Below are 22,188 nucleotides of genomic sequence, written 5' to 3'. Positions count from 1 at the left end.
GTATATAACTGAAATATGGGGTATGTAGGCTATGGGATTTGAGTGAAAATTATCTGTTGAAGATTTAACAGGATTGAATCACTGAGTTGGGAAATACTGTTTGTTAAAAAATCAAAAATTTTTAAAGCAAGGAAGTTTAACTGCACCATTTTTATAAACTCTGAAACTGCTGGAAAAAAAAACCAGCAGAGAAGGCAGCAGAAAAACAGATTGGTTGGTTCTGTTTCTCTGATCCTACCTGTATAAGTCAGGCCTGCCTGGCAGGTCACACGTTTTTACCCTTAAATAATCCTCACATAGACCAACAGGTTTAACGTGCTGCTGGCTGCCTTTTGAACTTATTCTATCACAGACATTCTGTTTGTTCTACACTTCTCTCCCCCACCTTCTCCCTTACCGGAAAATGCTGGCATCTTTCTTTATTGCCTATGCCGCCAAAGGGCCGCAGAACTTGACTGTTTCTCTTTCTATAGATGTTGCCTGTCCTACTGTGTTTTTCCAGCATTTTCTGATTTTATTTCAGATTTCCAGCATCTGCCATTTTTTATTTTGATTTCCATTGTTATGAACTTGTTATGAACCTCAAAGCATGAGTACTTTCCTGGGATTGGGTCATTTTCAATTCGAGTGAAAAGGAGTATGGTATTGACCCAGTTACTTCCTGGAATTTCACAGCAAGGCAACTTGATTGTATAGATGTATTTAATGCTTTGTAAGGCTTGTTCCTTGAAAGTTAGTTGACTTGAGGTGCAGGGCTCTGATAAATATTTTGATGTGACTTAATTAGAAAGTATTGACACCCTGTTAAAATGAAGTGAATTAAGTATCTTGAATATATTACCATCAAAGATTTCCTTTCAAGAGATCAGACTTTTCTCTTGAAGGTGATTAAGATCTAAACCTCAGAAGATGGAAAACTTTTGACAAACAAATTCTATAGGATTCAGTGTGCTTGTTTGTCTCAGTGGAAAGTGGCGAGATTGTAGTTTCAAATCAAGGTTTTATGAGAAAAACAGAAAATGCTGGAAACACTCAACAGGTTAGGGGCATCTGTGGAGCGTGAAATGGAGTGAATCTGGGGCGGCATGGTAGCTTAGCGGTTAGCGTCGTGCTGTTATAGTGCTAGCGATCTAGGTTCAATTCCCGCCAGTGCCTCTAAGGAGTTTGTACATACTCCCCATGACTGTGTGAGTTTCCTCTGGGTGCTTTGGTTTCCTCGGATATTCCAAAGACGTACAAAGTAGCAGGGTTAATTGGTCACATGCATGTACTTGGTAGGCGTGGGTTTGTTGGGTTGGATTGGCCTGTTACCATGGTGCAAGTTTCTAAAAAAAAATGGAAATGTTAACTTTGGTTTACTTTCTGAAGTGCGGCCGGAGCTGTTGGCTACTTCCAATATTTTCTGTTTTCATTTCTGATTTCCAGCATCTGCAGATTTTTTTTTGCTTTTCAGAGTGATGAAAGTCTTTTGATTTTTGATAATTACTAACAATGAAAAGTCACAGACAAGAAAAAGTTGTTTGGCTCCTGGGAATCATTCCATGAGCCTGCTCAGCATGGTAATTAGCTGGTAAACCGATCCCCAGGTAATTTAATTGGATAATAACCCAATAGGCTAATGCACTAATCCTCTTGAAACTCAGTTACATTCAGCACTTGATACAATATACAGTAGGTATTGCAGTCATTTGTGTTATAGTCATCTAATACTCTGACAATCTAGTAGCCCAAACCTAATCACATGATACTCTAATTGAACTCTGGCTTAATTACCTGTATCCAAACCCTGTGATATCCCAGTTAATTAACATCATTCCTTCCCATTGCAATGCTCTCAGACCCTTAACTCTACCTCTCTTGCTTATTTCACAGTTGTCACTTTAGCATTCCTTTTGCACTACTTCAGATTTCACTACTATACTTTGCACCATTCTGTTGTTTTGTGATTGCTGCTGTATTTATCATTATCAGCCTAGGCTGGTCACAACCCTCAGGGGTTAACAATGGATTTACCAATTTCAGACAACCAGCCTATGATGGAAAATCATTCATCCTCACTCATTTTCTTTCTCAAAGGCACCGTCTTGTCTCCTAAGTATTTCCAACATTCTCCATGTTCTGTCCTGCTTCTCGCAGTTCCAGTAGGTTCATTTGTTTTAATTATTTTCTCCATTTTCCCTGATTCAACTATTAACCAGCCACCTCCAGGAGTATTGTCCAACCTCCTTTGCTCTCCATCCCTCTCCCTTACTGCAACTTAAAACATGTTTGCTCACCTCTCTGGTTCTGAGGAAACATGAACTAATTCTCTCTCCACAGATGCTACCTGACCAGCTGAGTACATCCATCACTATCTGTTTCACTCTCAAATTTGCAGCACCTTTATGATTTTTGTTCCATTGTTAGTACATTGACTGCTTTATAAGGCACTGGTGAGGCCTCACTTGGAGTATTGTGAGCAGTTCTGGGCCCCTTATCTAAAAAGGAGGCGCTGACATTGGAGAGGTTTCAGAGGAGGTTCATGACAATGATTATGGGAATGAAAGATTATCGTATGAGGAAAATTTGAAGGCTTTGGGCCTGTAGTCACTGGATTTTAGAAGAATGAGAGGGCATCTCATTGAAACCTATCGAATGTTGAAAGGCCTAGATAGAGTAGATGTGGAGAGGATGTTTCCTATGGTGGTGGAATCTAGGACCAGAGGGCACAGACTCAAAATAGAGGGAGGTTTGTTTAGAACAGAGATGAGGGGGAATTTATTTAGCCAGAGGATAGTGAATGTGTGGAAATTCGTTGCCACAGGTGGCTGTGGAGGCCAGGTCATTGAGTGCATTTAAGGTGGAAGTTGCTAGGTTCTTGATTAGTCAGGGTGTGAAAGGTTACAGGGAGAAGGCAGGAGAATGGGGTTGAGAGGGGAATGAATAAGCCATGATGAAGTGGTGGAGCAGACTCAATGGGCCGAGTAGCCTAATTCTGCTCTATGTCCTATGGTTTTTTTATTCAGTGAAGTCAGATGAAAGCAGTCTTTCAAAAGTCATAACCCCGTTTTCTCAAGGCTATCTTTTGTATAGTCTGTAATCAAACACACAATTTACTATCCTTTTAAAATAAATATATTTATAAAAGACATTTGGAACCCCAATAACTATTCTCTCATATTGTTTCTTCTTTTCTATTTCACTTTTGCATTGTATTTTCTGTATTCAGCTTGAAACGCTGAACTATTATGAGCATGCAATTAATTATAAACCTTCCACTGCTTTTATTTTTGCCTCAATGGGACAGAAATTCAATAACATACTGTACATGTTGTTTGCACATCGCACTCTGATCCGAATCTTGACATTTATAGCCGACATAGCAAGACCACATTTTTCTCTGCATCTCAGTACAGGTGATAATAATGAGCTAATTTCCAATTACCAACACACATTGGATTCTGGTACTGGGGGAACTAGCATTAGGTGATATTCCACGTAAAATTTTGATGTTGATAAATCCTTAAGTTGTGGATGGCTTCTCAGTACACATCTAAATGAAGCGTGTCTCCGTCGTGATCAATTGTTCTACTTGAAAATAATACCAAGTATTTCTGTAAATAGGATTAGCAAAGATCCATACTTGATGTTTGGCATGGATGTGGTGTGTGGAAGGGCCTGTGTTTTATGACTCTATGATTCTAATTCAGATAAATGAAAAGCACAAATCTTGTGCAAAATAGAGATAGGGAAATATGCCAAGAGTTTGATCTCCAAAATCCTGTGTGTTGTAATTGGTCAGAAAGAATAGTGTGGTAAGTTCTAAAGTTCTGGAAAAAAATGAGTGAGAGTAAGTGATGGTGTTAAGAGTGCAACATATCAAGTGTAGAGGAGGAGGAAATATATAGGTTGTTGGGTACTCGGATCATAGAGTCAGAGAGTAAAACAGTACAGAAACAGGGACTTTAAACCAATCATCTACGCTATCCAAGATGTCCACCTAAGCCAGTCCAGAAGAAACTAAAAGAAGAAGCAAGGAGCAGCAAGATTGATCATAAAATGGAAGAAGACAATCAAAGCAATGGGAATCCTTGACATTTGGAGCATTAAATGTGTGGACTTGAGTTCAAACCAAAAAGGAGCTACTATCTCAAGCCACACACACAAAATGCTGGAGGAACTCAGCAGGCCAGACAGCACCTATGGAAAACAGTTGACATTTCATGCTGAAACCCATCAGCAGGACTGGAAAAAAAGATGAGAATTCAGAGCAAGGAGGTGGAGGGGAGGGGAGGAAGAAGTACAAGGTGGTAGGTGATAGGTGAAACCGGGAGAGGGGGAGGGGTGAAGTAAAGAGCTGGGAAGTTAATTGGTGAAAGAGGTAAAGGACTGGAGAACGGGGGAATCTGACAGGAGAGGACAGAAGACCATGGAAGAATGGGAAGGGGAGGAGCACCAGAGGGAGGTGATGGGTAGGTAAGGAGATAAGGTGAGAGAGGGAAACAGGAATGGAGGAATGGTTAAGGGGGTGGGGCAATTACCGTAAGTTCGAGAAATCTGGTTGGGGGCTACTCAGAAAGAATATAAGGTGTCGCTCCTCCAACCTGGGTGTGGCCTCATCGTGGCAGTAGAGGAGGCCATGGACTGATGTGACTGTCATTTCCTCCCCTTCCCACACTTTCTTACCCTGACTTCTCTTTATTTTCCAGTCCTGATGAAGGGCCTCGGCCCGAAACGACGACTGTTTACTCTTTTCCATAGATGCTGCCTGGCCTGCTGAGTTCCTCCGGCATTTTGTGTGTGTTGCCTTGGATTTCTAGCATCTGTAGGTTTCCTCGTATTTGTGCAGCCACCTCAATCCCATTTCCCATCTTATTTGTATAGTAAAGTGTTTACTCAAATATTTTTCAAATCAGGGTCTTGACCCAAAATATCAATGATCCCTCTGCCTCCACATATGCTGTTTGACCTGGTCGGTTCCTGCAGCAGTTTGTTTTTTGTTATCCTCCAAGTACATTGAGTGATTGAGATTGTGCTGGCATTTCAGACTGGGCATTCAATATTACCTCTACTCTCCGGGTCTAAAATGATTATTCTCTTCTCTCTGATTCCATTACCATTAATCTAAATCCATACCTCTATGTAGTTATTCACCATTTTGTGAAAAACCAATCGTCCTCATAGTTTGCACATTCTGAGCAATTCAATCTACTCTGTTCCAAAGAAAACAGCCAAAATTTTTCCAATTTTTCCTTGCAGCCAAAATACTCCACTTCTGGCCACGTTCTCATGAATTCCATTTGCGTTCTCTCAGGTGCTGGTAAACCCTTCCTGTAATGTAGTAACCAGAACTTTATAATCAGAATTTCAGACTCCCATGGTTAGTCCAGCTAGCACCTTACATATTTGTAGCATTATTTCTCTGGTCTTCTGTGTCCAGGATATTGAGGAATACTGTATATCCTTAAGCTTTCTTACCATCTTATCTACTTGTGCATCCTCCTTTAGGATGTTTGGTCACATCCTTTTGTTCCTCTGTACTTCACATTTTTTACCTTCTTCAGTTTTCTAGAAGATGTAATTATAGATGCCTTAGAGATGGGAACAAGAATGTGGTGTTCATTGAATGAGGTGTATTGAGCTGGGCAATTATGAAGAGCTGGAGTACCCATATGTGCAAGAACATTATATGTTTTGAAAGAAGCTTACAACTTTCCTCCCCTCTTGTTCTCACTAATTCCTTCCTGAGTCACGCTCCAATGTTGCTAGATTCTCTAGTTTCTTACAATTTGTCTTCCTATCTTGCTGTGAAATATTATCCTTTGTATTTTTGTTATACCTCTCATTCCAGTTGCATTCCATTAATTGCTGGGCATGGACAGTTTGTTGGACGTATGCCTGGTTTTTATGCTAGGATTATATTTCTGTGAAACTCTGCTACTGCAGATCACAGTATTAGTTTTACGATTTTCTGTGAGGGAATAGTTTTTTGAGCACTTAAAGGCATTTTTGTTGAAATATGCGAATGAAATGTTCAACTCAGGATAAAGATGATAGATGAAGATTGTGGAGAAGGGTATCAGGGTGGTGCATCAATGAAATTATATGGATTAGCAATCCAAAGAATCAAATTCAAACCCAATTACAATACTGAAGAAATTATATTCTGTTGCTAATTTGAAACAATTAATTGACATAAAAGTTATTGCATTATCGTAAAAATCTATTTGGTTAAGGAGAGGACATTTGTCATTCTTACTCACTCAGACCTATGTGTGACTCCAAACTCTTCCCAAATGGCTTAACAAGTCATTCGTTGTACCTCTAATGCTACATTTAAAGAGAGGTAGTTGGGATTATTTTCACCAGATGGACTGCAGAGGTTCAAGAAGGCAACTCACCAATATCTTTAAAAACAAGAGAAAATCTGCAGATGCTAGAAATCCGAGCAACACACCTGAGCCTGAAATGTCGCCTGTACTTTTTCCATAGATGCTACCTGGCCTGCTGAGTTCCTCCAGCATTTTGTGTGTGTTTCAGGGCGATTAGGGATGGACGATAAATGTAGACCTTGCCAATGGTATCCAGATCCTGAAATTAAATACACTAACTTAAAAATAAGATGTATAAAAGACTCACAAGAGTGAAGCCAGATATGAGAGTACATTCTGTATTATTGTCTCTCTTATATTCATGGGTCCTGGGTCAGAAGTGGATGCATTTTCTTTTTACATATCTTGTCTAACCTTTTCAGACATTCTTACAGGCTTCTGTCAGGCATTCCATCAGCTTTCTTCTTGCTAGACTAAAGGAGCCCATTCAGTTCGTTCTTTCTTGTTAATTATAACCCTCCAACCTTATATCTTTGAATAAACCTATTTTACTTTTTCTCCATTGTCCCTATATCCTTTCCATAATAAAATCAGAACAATGTCCCAAATTTAATCTAATCAAGGAACCAACAAGCTTAATATGCAGCGTCTGCTTTTTTTATTGATTGTACTCATCTCAAAATGAGCCATAGCAGTTTGCAACTTTTACTTGTTGTGTTACTACTGATGATCTGTACACTTATAACCCCAGATCAATGAGCTTCTTTACCTCTTCACTGCAACCCTCCCTTCACACATTGTCAGCTTCAGATTTCTTGATAATGAGTTCATCCTTGCAAATACAGCATATGGAAAGGATGCTCCTTTGAGACCAGCTGGTCCATCCAGCCTGCCCACATGGCCAGAACATTGTGACTGGGTAGTTTGCACCCAATGTAAGATCCAGGGTGAAGCAGAAGGCAAAGGCCCAGACAGAGCAGAAAGTACTACTCCGGGAAATTATGCATTCAGGCAATCTCCTGACATCAAGATGAGACCTTTGTTCCAATTAAGAAGTTCAGCTCCTGAAGGCTGTAGAGAGGCAGTACTTCATCCAGATCAGCCATCCCCGTGCAAGCTCCAACTTGCCTGCATTTCCATTCCTGCTGAACCCCTCCTGACTCACTGCTCTGAAGAATGCCTCTTCAGGTTACCGAGCACAGAGTTCCGTCCATTTGCAAATAACAGATAGAGTATCCAGCTTGCTCCTTATCAGATAATCCCAGGCATATGGGGCAGATGCAGAACGCCTCTGTCCTCAACGCAACTGATTACTCCAAAAAAAAATGCTGAAGACCCTTTGTTTCTATAATTCTGGAGCATGGCTCTATCCCACGACTCAGCCACATCATCAGGAGCAGAGCTTTGAGTGGGTTTTTAATTGATATTGCCCGCGATTCTCTCCCTACCTCTCACTACACCCCCCCCATCCCTTCAAGACATTTTATTGCCAAAGATTGCTTTAGTTAAACTTACAAATGTAATAATTTAACACTGTTTGTTTATTTCTTTATTATTTACACAATTTGTCCTCTTTTGCACACTGGATGTTTGTAAGTCTTTGTTTTTTTTCATGAATTCTATTGCACTTCTCGTTTTCTTGTGGGTGCCTGCAAGAAAATGAATCTCAAGGTTAATAATGGCAGAGACACTTCGATAATAAACTTATTTTGAAATTTTTAAACATCTTATTTATGCTCAAAAGAACGGAGACATGTGTAAAGCTGAACTGTCAGGCTTATTCCTGGGTATTTTTCAGCTGACCCACCTTTCAGTGCTTTGCCGGCTGTGATTGGAGCTGCTGTGGTCGGGATGCTGGTTGCTGTTGCTGGAACCGTTTTGGTGTTTCAATATGTTATGAGGAACCGTGAAAACTTTCCATGTAAGTAATTTTCATCCCACTTGGACATTAATTACTTTCAACTTTGATGATTCCCAGACGCAGAAACCGATAAAAGCCTTGATGCATTGATGAGTGTGGGAATTTGCAACACAGCGGTGTAGCCAAATGAACTGTTGTTCTGCATCCCAGAAACCTGGTTCAATCCTGACCTCAGGCCCTGTTTTTGTGTGGAGTTTATATGTTCTCGCTATGGCTGGGTTTCCTGTGGATGCTGTTGTTTCTTCCCACATCCCAAAGATGTGTGGGCTGGTAGATTAATTGGCCAGTGTAAAATGATTTTGGTGTGAGGGTGAGTGGTAGTATCTAGGGAGGTGGGGAAGGGGGAAAGTTGATGGGAATGTGGGGAGAATTAAAAAAAACAAGATTCAAGAAGGATCAGTATAAATGGGTGGTTAATTGTTGGTGTCGACACAATGGGCCGAAGGGCCTGTCTTTGCTGTGACTTTATCACCATTGTGTTGGGCACGTGGACAAGTGGTTAAGGCGTTCGTCTAGTTACCTCAAGGTCGCTAGTTCGAGCCTCAGCTGTGGCAGCGTGTTTGTGCCCTTGAGCAAGGCACTTAATCATACATTGCTCTAGTCTGTGCGAGGAGTGGCGTCCCACACAGACTTCCAATCTGCGCCTTGTAAGGCATGAAAATGCCCGACGTCGGCCCCTCATGGTCTGAGTCGACGTTCCCCCTTCCCCCTCCCCCTCCACTTATCATCTACCCCTTGCTTATGATGATAATATTGCCCATTTCTTGCCCATGCATTGCAGAACCTTAACCCTTCCCTACAGACATGAGATCTGAGCCAAGGCAAAGAAATAAATCCCAGGTAAATAAATTTTTTGGGAAATTTCCCTCTGAGGTTATCAGATGATTGGAGCATCCAAGAGACTGCATGTAGCAAGTAGATTTCTAAGGAACCTTCCTGTATTTTATGCGGTCTTTGCTTTCAGCAAGAACAGGCTCCCTCTCAAGGGCAAGCAGTGTATCAGCACATGCAGCAGTTACTGTAGACTCACTCACTATTCTCTGAGGACCATTAACCATTCACACTTCTGTGATGTTAAGAACTGGTGCACAGTAGTCCAAGCTTCACATCATATTGTATTCATCTTGATATTTCCTCAGTGCTCACAAGGTTATCAATACTTCTTTTCCTTATAAAATTTTCCTGTCCAGCTTAGCCATAACCCATCCCTTTCAGGGATTTGCATCCACACCCCTCTCATACTTCATTCTGATTGCTCTCTCTCAAGCATGAATCTGGTTAGCTACCTCTAGTTAAGTAAAAAGACATTGGTATTATTGTAATCTGCTCCATGGTTTCGTGAGGCCAACAGTATTTTCAGTCTCTTGAATATACTTGTGACATATGAGGCAATTCTATGCACAAGGAGATGCCATAAACAGATTTCTATCCATGCAATTGATAAATAGAAAATGTGGCTGATTCAATATCAAACAAGTTCAGGCACCAGATAGGTGAGATGTAGAACACTCTACCCTCTTCACCCTCCCATCAAATACCTTTGAGGAAAGTATGAGATAGATATGCAGTCAAACTTCTCTGACAGTCCCTTCCAGCTCTTCCTGGCAGATACAGCACGGGTTGATGACTATTCTCAAACCAGATAGTCCCAGGCAGAACACACAGGTAATGAGATCAGTGGGAGGGTGAGAGAAGAATTTGGAAATGATGGTGTTCCCATGTAGCTTGCAGCCTGATGTTCTCAGGTTGGGTCAGGAAGTTACAGTCATAAATAAACACTCATGCAAAAGGTCCTATTAATCTAAATGATAGGCCTAACAGAGTCTGTAATCTTGAGCATTAATATCAAGAAGCAGCTGTCCTATTTTTTGCCATCATGTCCTGAACAAGTGAGGAATGATATATTTGCAAATGTTAAGTGCATTGAATTCAAATGAGAAAGTCTGTTCTGAGATCGAAGGACAATGGGTAATGATGATTATCATCACAAGCCTGGACGGAAGTTATGGAGATCCTGGGATGCCCAGTCATCAAGATCCCCCTCTTGGCCTCACCAGTGTAGTCCAAAGGAAAGCTTATGAAGCAATATGTCTGGTACCAGCTCGGCTGCAGGAGCTGCCGGAAGGATGTTCAGTGATGTCCAGTCACCTTAGGAGCTCCACTCCAGATTTGTTGTCTGGGTTTACTCCCGAAGCCTTTGTCTCTCCCGAGGCAGTGGGGCTATTTACCCATAGCTGTGGATCTGGTTCACGAGCACCAAGGCGTATCCACACACCAGTGGGCCAGCATGCTACGTGTGCAGGGACCAGACCTCCTCTCCGTCCTCTGTAGTTCAGCCTGAGTCCGAAAGGAGATCAGTTTCCGTGTGTCACCAGCGAGGAGGCACTACATGAGGCTTGCCGTTGGAGAGGCTACGTACGGGCAGGGAGAGATTTACACATTCTGATCTCCTTTTTGCAAGACTGCTAGCCAGCGGAGGAAGCTGAAAGTGAAAGCGACAAGCACGGCCCAGTACGTTACCATACTAGACGCATCACAACAACCATTTTGACAATTTTGACGGCATAGTGTTCCTTAAGTAATGGATGGATAATATTGAAACATTGATATATTTTAATGGTTGACTATCTCTTGTTCTCAGGGTTACATGATCTGCTGTTTCAACAGTAAGTATTGCATACTCTTAACAAATACCTTGGAGAACCTGATTGTGTCTTCTCCCAAGGTTGTTTCACAATAAAGTGCTCTCTCTGCTATTCTGAAAAATTGACTTTCTGAGTGTTACTGAAAGCTTATTTTGTAGCCTGGGGAGAATACGCACGCAGGACCACAAATATTCTTCAGGTCTATAATTCCTTTATCTGTTTTAAATGTTTCAATTTAAAATAACACAGTTCCTTCTGTTATAATCTCAGCTTAATTTTGGCCCATATGCTTGTGTACCAACTAGTTATGTATGCAGTAAGAAAATAAATAAAACAAAATATACAAAACCAATACATAGAGGCAATTATAAAAAAATACAATCAACATTAGAATCCTACCAGCCCTGTACCTTGTACACAACATCAAAAAATATGAATAAAGCATCTCATCTTTACTAAGATGTATACTCACTTTTGGCACACACGTGCTTAACTTCCAAACACACATAGGCTAGACCCTGAAATGAGTTCTCTTCGCTCATGCAACGTGAACAGAGATTAACACGTTCACTTTACCCTGTTACATTCACATTTGGTCATGAAACAATCAAGAAAGAAAAACAAACATTTACAAAAACTTTTACAATATATTGCCTTGTAGTTAAATTACTAAGAAGTCTAACCTACTAGGCTGATAAGTAATTTCGCACGACCACGCTATCTAGCGCCCATACCTTACTCACGAAAATTGAAAGCATCCACATCTAAAACAGGGTTACAGGAAGACATTGATCAGTTGAAATAATGGGCAGAGTAATGGCAGATGGATGTTACAAATTTAAGACTATGCCCTTTGGAAAGACCAGTAAGGATAGGATGCACACAATAAATGGTAAGAATTGAGGGACTTCAGTGTATAAGTTTAAGGATCCCTGGAGAAGACAGCACAGGTAAAAGAGGTGATGAAGAAGGAAAAGGAGATATTTGTTTTTATTAGAAGGGGTTTAGAATGGAAGGGCAGAAAGATAATGGTATAACTTCATAGAATATTGGTTGGGCCACATCTGAAGTGCTCTATCTATTTCTGGTCACTATACCATAAGATGGACTTGTTTGCACTGGAGATGTTAGAGAAGAGGTTCATCAGGATGTTGCCTGGGGTGGTGGGTTTCAGTTATGAGACGAGTCAAGTTGAGTTTGTTTTCGCTGGAGCGGAAGAGGCTGCGGGAGGACTTGATTGAGCTACACAAGTTTATGAGGACGTTGATATGGTAGGTAATAAAAAAATACTTCCCATATCAGGGATATCTAAAACCAGACAACATAGTTTTATGTCGAGGAGTGAGTGAACTGGAGGGGAAGAATATTTTCATCCTGATGATATTTGGAATCTGGAAGTCACTGCCGGGGGCAGGGGAGGGTGGAGCAGGCACCTGCACGGCATTTAAGAAGTATCTAGATGAGCATTTGACTCATAGAAGGACACAGAACATTACAGCACAGTACAGACCCTTCGACTCATTGATGTTGTGTTGACCTTTTAACCTACTCCAAGATTCATTTAACCCTTCTCTCCTATATAACCCTACATTTTTGTATCATCCCATTGTCTATCTAAGAGTTTCTTAAATGCCCCTACTGTATCTGCCTCTGCCACCTTTCCTAACAGGGCGTTTCATGCACCCACCATTCTCTATGTAAAGAACTTGTCTCTGGCATCCCCCATGCTTTCCTCTAGTCATCTTAAAATTATGGTCCCTTGTATGAATCATTTCTGCCCTGGGAAAAAGTCTTTGGCTATCCACTTTTTTCTTCTTATCATCTTGTACATCTCCATCAAGTCACAACAGAGGTGACTTGACGGAAACATTAAGGCATAAAGGATACAGACGAAGTTCTGGTAGATGACATAGTAAAGATAGGTCAACATGGACATGCTGAGTCAAAGGACCAAATTTCCTGCTGTACTATTCTGTGACTCTATGACATAAGTCTGATACCCACAACAAGTACATAAAGAATTTCACCATTTTGGTATAGTGGTGACTTGGTTTATTATTGACACATGAAAAACCTGTCTTGCATCCCACTCACACAGATCAACTCATTACAGTGGTGCATTGGTGAAATAACAGAATGCAGAATGAAGTGTTGCAGTTACAGTTACATTGAAAGTGCCGTGCAGGCAGACAAAAGCTGCAAGGTCATAACGAGGTAGATTCTGAGGTCAAGAGTCCATGATATCCTTCTAGGGGACCATTCAGTGGTCTTTTGATAGCAGGATAGAAGCTGTCCTTGAGTCTGATGTTGCATGCTTTCAGGCTTTTGTATCTCCTGCCCAATGGGAGGAGAGAAGAGAGAGTGTCCGGGGTGATTTGGGTGTTTGATGATGCTGGCTGCTTTACTGAGGCAGTGAGAAGTGTAGCCAGAGTCCATGGAGTGGAGGCTAGTTTCCATGACGTGCTGAGCTGTTTCCTCAACTCCCTGCAATTTCTTGTGGTCGTGAGAGCACTTGCCATACCAAGTCAGGATGCCTCTGTTTAGGATGCTTTCAATGATGCATTGATAAAAATTGTGAAAGACTTATAAAGGAAAAAAATTGTGCTGACAAGGCAAAATGAATAGGAATAAGGAACCTTGGTTTTCAAGGGATATCGCAACTCTGATAAAGAAGAAGAGGGAATTGTATGAAATGTATAGGAAGCAGGGAGTAAATAAGGTGCTTGAGGAGTATAAGAAGTGCAAGGAAATACTTAAGAAAGAAATCAGGAGGGCTAAAAGAAGACATGAGGTTGCCTTGGCAGTCAAAGTGAAGGATAATCCAAAGAGCTTTTACAGGTATATTAAGAGCAAAAGGATTGTAAGGGATAAAATTAGTCCTCTTGAAAATCAGAGAGGTCGGCTATGTGCGGAACCAAAGGAAATGGGGGAGATCTTAAATAGTTTTTTTGCGTCTGTATTTAATAAGGAAACTGGCATGAAGTCTATGGAATTAAGGGAAACAAGTAGTGAGATCATGGAAACTGTACAGATCGAAAAGGAGGAGGTCCTTGCTGTCTTGAGGAAAATTAAAGTAGATAAATCCCCGGGACCTGACAGGGTGCTCCCTTGGACCTTGAAGGAGACTAGTGTTGAAATTGCAGGGGCCCTGGCAGAAATATTTTGAATATCGCTGTCTACAGGTGAGGTGCTGAAGGATTGGAGAGCGGCTCATGTTGTTCCATTGTTTAAAAAAGGATCGAAAAGTAATCTGGGAAATTATAGGCCAGTAAATTTAACATCGGTAGTAGGTAAGTTATTGGAGGGAGTACTAAGAGACAGAATCTACAAGCATTTGGATAGACAGGGACTTATTAGGGAGAGTCAACATGGCTTTGTGTGTGGTAGGTCATGTTTGACCAATCTATTGGAGTTTTTCGAGGAGGTTACCAGGAAAGTGGATGAAGGGAAGGCAGTGGATATTGTCTACATAGACTTCAGTAAGGCCTTTGACAAGGTCCCGCATGGGAGGTTAGTTAGGAAAATTCAGTCGCTAGGTATACATAGAGAGGTGGTAAATTGGATCAGCAAATTTGCTGATGATACAAAGATTGGAGGTGTAGTAGACAGTGAGGAAGGTTTTCAGAGCCTGCAGAGGGACTTGGACCAGCTGGAAAAATGGGCTGAAAAATGGGAGATGGAGTTTAATACAGACAAGTGTGAGGTATTGCAAGTTGGAAGGACAAACCAAGGTAGAACATACAGGGTTAATGGTAAGGCACTGAGGAGTGCAGTGGAACAGAGGGATCTGGGAATACAGATACAAAATTCCCTAAAAGTGGCGTCACAGGTAGATAGGGTCGTAAAGAGAGCTTTTGGTACATTGGCCTTTATTAATCAAAGTACTGAGTATAAGAGCTGGAATGTTATGATGAGGTTGTATAAGGCATTGGTGAGGCCGAATCTGGAGTATTGTGTTCAGTTTTGGTCACCAGATTACAGGAAGGATATAAATAAGGTTGAAAGAGTGCAGAGAAGGTTTACAAGGATGTTGCCGGGACTTGAGAAACTCAGTTACAGAGAAAGGTTGAATAGGTTAGGACTTTATTCCCTGGAGCGTAGAAGAATGAGGGGAGATTTGATAGAGGTATATAAAATTATGATGGGTATAGATAGAGTGAATGCAAGCAGGCTTTTTCCACTAAGGCAAGGGGAGAAAAAAACCAGAGGACATGGGTTAAGGGTGAGGGGGGAAAAGTTTAAAGGGAACATTAGGGGAGGCTTCTTCACACAGAGAGTGGTGGGAGTATGGAATGAGCTGCCAGACGAGGTGGTAAATGCGGGTTCTTTTTTAACATTTAAGAGTAAATTGGACAGATACATGGATGGGAGCTGTATGGAGGGATATGGTCCGTGTGCAGGTCAGTGGGACTAGGCAGAAAATGGTTCGGCACAGCCAAGAAGGGCCAAAAGGCCTGTTTCTGTGCTGTAGTTTCTATGGTTTCTATGACATAATTTTTTAAATATATTAAAGGATCAATTATAGGGCCAGGTGACTATCCTGAATAGGCTTTTGTTCCAGGGTTTCTTATGTGTTTGACAAATGGTAGCACTGATTGGAGATGGTTTTAATCCTCACAAACGTTTCTCCTTGTTTTCCAAACCTTCCAGTGAAATGCAGGAGCAGATTAACCATCCAGAAGATGCAGAGGCTGCATTGCCAGCTGAGGGAGAAGGCACTGAGGGCAGCAGGGAACTGACAGAAGGTACGAGATAGATTTTCTTTGTCTTCCTTTGTCTCCTTCAGTCTCACTGGTCCTCAGCATAAGAAATGGGCAACCGAACTCTAGAAGCTGCCCTAAAGTAGCCAAGATTGCGTCATCCTATTCAGCTGGTTCCTAACTCTGTGAGGATAAACAGTGCTTCTTAAATCCCTCACCCTGATGGGACCTAAGTAATATACACAGAGACTAAAGCCAGCTGAAAGGGCTTGAAGGTATACATCTTCATCCAAAATACCACAGAGGATTTTGCTCTGGTTGAAAAATGGTGCATAGTTCAGCTGAGACCATCAGACCATAAGACATAGGATCAGAATTAGGCCATTCGGCCTACCAAGTCTTCTCCACCATTCCATCATAGCTGATTTAATTTCCCTCTCAACCCCATTCTCCTGCCTTCTCCCCGTAACCTTTGATGCCCTAACCTATCAATCTCCCCTTTGAATATACCCAATGACTTGGCCTCCACAGCCATCTGTGGAAATGACACCCTCTGGGTTAAGAAATTCCTCCTAATCTCTGTTCTAAAGGTACATCCTTCTATTCTGAGGCTATGTCCTCTGATCCTAGACTCTTCCACTACTGGAAATATTCTCTCCACATCCATTTTATCTAGGCCTTACAATATTCAGTAGGTTTCAATGTAGACCCCCCCTTATTCTTCTAAACTCCAGTGAGTACAGGCCCAGAGCCATCAAATGCTCCTCGTACATTAACACTTTTATTCCTGGGATCATTCTTGTGAATCTCCTCTGTAGCTTTTTCAATACCAGCACATCTTTTCTTAGGTATGGGCCCAAAATGGCTCTCAATACTCCAAATTTGTTCTGACAAATACCTTATAAAGCCTCAGCACATTGGTCATCATCCAAAAGTCCAGATGTACAGCCTTTATCTGGTTGCATTACATTACAACATCTGATCTTCTAAATGCGATGTAAACGCTGGCTCAATATTCTATCGGAATTCAGGGTTTAGACAGGAATTTCTTCAGAAGGATGTTGACTTCGTTCAAAATCCGAAGCATTTTTAATCCTTGTATTATCACTGTCAGAAGGTACTTCAGTAAATTCCTGGAGAGGAACCGTGGGTGTTAGGAATTCTGCCTGGTTCCTCAGTCACGGGACGCAGAAAGAGCCTCTTGCGTTATTACTCCTGATTGTTCCACCCATCTTTTACCACAGCTACAGTAAAAGCTTCACTTTTCAGCACCTGGGCACACTGACAAGGCCAGTATTTATCACACATCCCTCGTTGTCCTTGAGGTGCTTGGCCATTTTCAGGAGGGCATTTAAGAGTTGACTACATGAAGTTGGTCTGTAGTCACAGATCAGGGAAGAGTGACAGAACTCTCTTGAAGGGCATTAGTAAACCAGATGTGTTTTGATGACAAAATAATAGCTTTTAAAAAAGGATGTAGGCAAAAGACGGGCAACTATAGGCCAGTTAGCTTAACATCTGTAGTCGGGAAAATGTTTGAAGCTGTCATTAAGGAAGAAATAGCAAAACATTTAGAAAGGAGTGGTTCCATTAAACAGACGCAGCATGGATTCAGAAAGGGCAGATCCTGTTTAGATTAGATTATGAGGACACTCAGTCCTCGTTTATTGTCATTTAGAAATGCATGCGTTAAAAAAATGATACAACGTTCCTCCAGAATGATATCACAAGAAAGCATGGGACAAGCCAGGACTAAAACTGACAAAAACCACATCATTATAACATATAGTTACAACAGTGCAAAGCAATACCGTAATTTGATAAAGAACAGACCATGGGCACGGTAAAAAAAAGACTCAAAGTCCCGATTGACTCATCATCTCACGCAGGCGGCAGAAGGGAGAAACGCTCCCTGCCATGAACCTCCAAGCGCCGCCAACTTGCTGATGCAGCATCATTGGAAGCACCCGACCGCAGCGGACTCTGAGTCCATCTGAAAACTTCGAGCCTCCGACCAGCCCTCCGACACTGAGCACCATCTTCTGCCAAGCGCTTCGACCCCGCCCCGGCCACCGAGCAACAAGCAAAGCCGAGGACTCGGGGCCTTCTCCTCCAGAGATTTTGGACCACACAGTAGCAGCAGCAGTGAAGCAGACATTTCAGAAGTTTCACCAGATGTTCCTCCATTCTCTCACGTCCGTCTCCATCAAATCAGGATTGTGCACGGCACACTACTTGACAAATGACAGACATCACCACCGGAGTGGCCGCTGACAAACTTACTGGAGTTCTTTGAGGACATAATGAGTGCAATGGATAGAGGGGAACAGGTGGATGTCGTATACTTGGATTTCCAGAAGGTGTTCGATAAGGTGCTGCACAAAAGACTTATAAGTAAGATACGGATGCATGGAGTCGGAGGAACTGTATTGGCATGGATAGTGGATTGGTTAACCAATAGAAGGCAGAGAGTTGGTATAAATGGGAGTCAGTGGTGAGTGGGGTGCTGCAGGGGTCGGTGCTGGGCCCGCAGCTGTTTACCATTTACATTGATGATTTGGAAGAGGGGACTGAGTGTAGCGTAGCAAAAGTGGCTGATGACACTAAACTGAGTGGAAAAGCAAATTGTACAGAGGATGTGGAGAGTCTGCAGAGGGATATAGATAGATTAAGTGAGTAGGCCAAGGTCTGGCAGATGGAATACAATGTTGGTAAATGCGAGATAATCCACTTTGGAAGGAATAATAGAAGAGCAGATTATTATTTAAATGATGAAAGATTGCAGCATGCTGTTGTGCAGAGGGACTTGGGAGTGCTTGTTCATGAATTGCAAAAAGTTGGCTTGCAGGTACAACAGGTTATTAAGAAGGCAAACGGAATGTGGGCCTTCATTGCTAGAGGGATTGAATTCAAGAGCAGGGAGGTCATGCAGCAACTATACAGGGTACTGGTGAGGCTGCACCTGGAGTACTGTGTGCAGTTCTGGTCTCCATACTTGAGGAAGGATATACTGGCTTTGGAGGCAGTGCAGAGAAGGTTCACCAGGTTGATTCCAGGGATGAAGGGGTTAACCTATGTGGAGCGATTGAGTCGCCTGGGACTATACTCTCTGGAATTCAGAAGAATGAGAGAGGATCTTATAGAAACATACAAAATTTTGAAAGGGATAGATAAGATAGTAGTAGGAAAGTTGTTTCCATTGGTAGGTGAGGTTAGAACTAGGGGATATTGCCTCAAGATTCAGGGGAGAAGATTTAGGATGGAGATGAGGAGAAACTGTTTTTCCCAGTGAGTGGTGAATCTGTGGAATTCTCTGCCCAGGGAAGCAGTTGAGGCTTCTTCACTAAATATATTTAAGATACAGTTAGATAGGTTTTTACATAGTAAGGGAACTAAGGGTTATGGGGAAAAGGCAGGTGGATGGAGCTGAGTTTACGGGCAGATCAGCCATGATCTTATTGAATGGCGGGGCAGGCTCGATGGGCCGGATGGCCTACTCCTGCTTCTATTTCTTATGTTCTTATGTTTTATTGCCTTCCTGCTAGTTGTAGTTACCAAACTATGAATTGAATCCAACCTGCCCAGCTGGGATTTGAACTCAGGATTCTATATTGCTAATGCAGGCCTGTGGAATGGGACTGGGATGGTAACTTAGTGCACTGCACCACTTGGCAGTGAAGAATTAAATCCAACTCTAAATGACTGTATGATTACTTACAGGAATAAATGGCATTACTGAATCCAATGAGGAATTTTGGGAAACCTTATGTTTATAACAGGCTCCTTGAAAGAAGGGCATCACAAATAAGCAATATAGGCCTACTCAGACTTAAAGTGCAAGTGTGTTTATATTGTTTATGAATATGCAGCCGTGAATATTCATTCAAGCGATGGAATTGTTAAGCCATTATAGTCTGGTGGATTGAGTCTGATGAACAAATTTTCAGTTTGAAGGACATGTTCTCAACCATCATATTCTATCCTGCAGAGCCCAGCTCAGGAGCTTCTGGTGAGGAGGCGTCCAGCACACCAGCCATCATCGAACCTTCAGCCACCAGTGAGCAAGAAGATGTTGTAGCAACTGAAGCAGACAGTCCCTGAGGGTGGGGTAGGAGCCTGTGGAGTACTTCCTCAAATTGAAGTCCTGAAAACTTCAGGAGGTCTGAATGGACACTGATAATCTGCTGTTTGACTAATATGAAATCTACGCATGAGAAATCCACACCTTGTGAAATCCATGGTTGCTGAACAAGTGCTGCCTTACATCTAGAAAGTCTTCTGTACTTTGCCATTCAGTGAAGAATTTCATGGTCCATTGTTTTGCTGGGAAGTACAGGCTAGTTCTTAACTTCCCCACCTCCTGCCATCTCTCCTCCCACCTCAGCCTTCTCCTTCCTCACCCTCCTCCACCATCCTCCCTCCTCACACTCTTCCCACCTCAACCCTCCTCCCTTCTCACCCATTTCCTTCCTCAACCATCTCACCCCCCCTCCCTTCTCTCTCTCCTTATGCTCTTCACGCCTCCTTCCTCCTCCCTCCTCAATCACAAAATAATCTGCAGATGCCGGGATCAAAGCAACACTCACAACACGCTGGAGGAACTCAGCAGGTCAGGCAGCATCTGTGGAAACGATCAGTCAACGTTTTAGGGTCGGAACCCTTCGTCAGGAGGGTTGACTGATCTTTTCCACGGATGCTGCCCGACCTGCTGAGTTCCTCCAGCGTGTTGTGAGGGTTGCTCCCTCCTCAACCACTTCCTTCCTCACCTTCCTCAACCCATTCTCTCTTCTCTCCTCACCCTCTTCATCCTCCTCTCTCCTCCCCCTCACCCCTCCAACTTCCTCTCTATCCTCACCCCTCCTCTCTCCTTTTTCCTCACTAACCTTCTTCCGCACCCCTCTTCCGTCCTCACCCTCACCCCCTCGACCTCCCTCTGCCCTCCTGACTCTCCTCACACTTGCTCTCTCCTCACACCTCCTCCCTCCTTACCCACCTGCTTCCTCACCCACCTCCTTCCTCAACCCCCTCCCTCCTCACCCTCATCACTCCTTCTCCCTCCTGACCCTCCTTTCACGCCTTACCTCTTCACCCTTCTTCCTCCTCCTTCCTCCCACTCCTCCTTACCCACCTCACCCTCCACTCTCCTCACCCCTCCACTCTCCTCCCACCTGACCCATCCTCTCCCTCACCCTTCCATCTTCCTCTTTCCTTACCTTCCTCCCTTCTCTCTCTCTCCTCACCCTTCCACACTCCTCTCTCCTCATCCTCCTCTCTCCTCCCCTCACCTCATCAACCTCCTCCTTCACCTTCATCCCTCCTCTCTCTCCTCATCCCTCCACCCTCCTTCCTCCTTACCTTTCTCAACCCTCCTTCCTCTCACCCCTCCATCCTCCTTCCTCACCCTCCTTCTTCCTCACACTCCTCCTCCTCTCTCTTCACCCCTCCTCTCCTCTCTCTCCTCGCCCCTCAACCTCCCTCTTCCTTCCTTACCCTCCTCACCCCTCCTCCCTCTTCACCCATCTGCTTCCTCACCCACCTCCTTCCTCGCCTTCCTCCCTTCTCACCCTCCTCCCACCGCACACTCTTCATCCTCCTCTCTCCTGCCCCTCACCTCTCCAGCCTCCTCCTTCTTCACCCTCCTCCCTCCTCTCTCCTCACCCCGCCATCCTCCTCCTTCCTCACATACCTCCCTCCTCTCCCTCCTTACCCCTTCTCCTTCCTTCATCCTTCCTCTTCCCATATCACCCTCCTCACCCTCCTCCCACCTTACCCCTCCCCCCAGTTTACCTCACCTTCCACCTCATTGTAGGACCATGGCGGATCTCACCAGCTCCTGCTGAATTTCATCTGCTTCTATTGAAGTGCATTTCTGGCTTATTGACCATAGTGTCATCTCTGTAATGTGTGTATCTTTATTCTGTCAAGAGTTCTGCAAGTATTCATTAAATCAGTCCACAGAGCAAGCCCACTGTTCATTTGAAAGACTTTTTAATTATTTCTGATCCTCTCCATTTTCAGGTGTGCCTAACACTTTGAGTGTTTTTGCTGAATCTTCATCCAGCCTCATTCAGACAAAGCATTCCAAACTAAAACAATTTATCATATCCTCATGTGGTTCACCCTTTTCAATACTTCACACCCCAATCGGCTCATAATGATTCCTAGCATTTTGCTGCCCATCATTTACCAATTAGAGCCATCACTTTCCCTCTGTTTCCCATTTTGCCAATTAATCCAATTTATAATTTCATTTTGGAGCCCATGAGAGGTTCATTTCAGACATACCTCAGAACAGAAACCTTGGCAACGATTTGATCTAAGACAAGTTCCAGAAAACTTCCCAAGTGTGCTGTGACCTCAAAGAGTTTAGAAAAATCTTTGCATGACCTGGCTTTCATAAAGCTGTCACTTTGGATTTTATGCTGATTAAATGCATCAGTATGATCTCTTTCATGTTTGGCTTCACCTCTTTCTCAGTTGTGCACTGTCAATGTAATTGACAGACAATCCACAGTCTTCTGTTTCTAATTTTAATGCAGTAGAGATGTCCCAGGAGGCTACCATCCCAACTACATTATCACCGGCTCGGTGAAGTTTACAATATCTCTGCT

The 22,188-nt window shown here is 42.8% G+C and overlaps 1 protein-coding gene across 1 annotated transcript in view; it reads left to right on the top strand.

Moving 5' to 3' along the window:
* LOC140184948 (V-set and immunoglobulin domain-containing protein 10-like 2) overlaps positions 1 to 8,240 on the top strand; it is a 98,215-nt gene extending 89,975 nt beyond the window's left edge. Inside the window, exon 10 of the mRNA XM_072238194.1 lies at positions 8,110 to 8,240. Coding sequence (XP_072094295.1) covers positions 8,110 to 8,240 — 131 coding nt within the window. The remainder of the gene's footprint in view (positions 1 to 8,109) is intronic.
* Positions 8,241 to 22,188: the final 13,948 nt, after the last annotated feature.

The sequence above is a fragment of the Mobula birostris genome, chromosome 20 (assembly GCF_030028105.1).
Source record: "Mobula birostris isolate sMobBir1 chromosome 20, sMobBir1.hap1, whole genome shotgun sequence".
NCBI classification, from domain to species: domain Eukaryota; kingdom Metazoa; phylum Chordata; class Chondrichthyes; order Myliobatiformes; family Myliobatidae; genus Mobula; species Mobula birostris.
The sequence above is the reverse complement of the archived record's forward strand: the minus strand, read 5'-3'. Positions and strand labels throughout refer to the sequence as shown.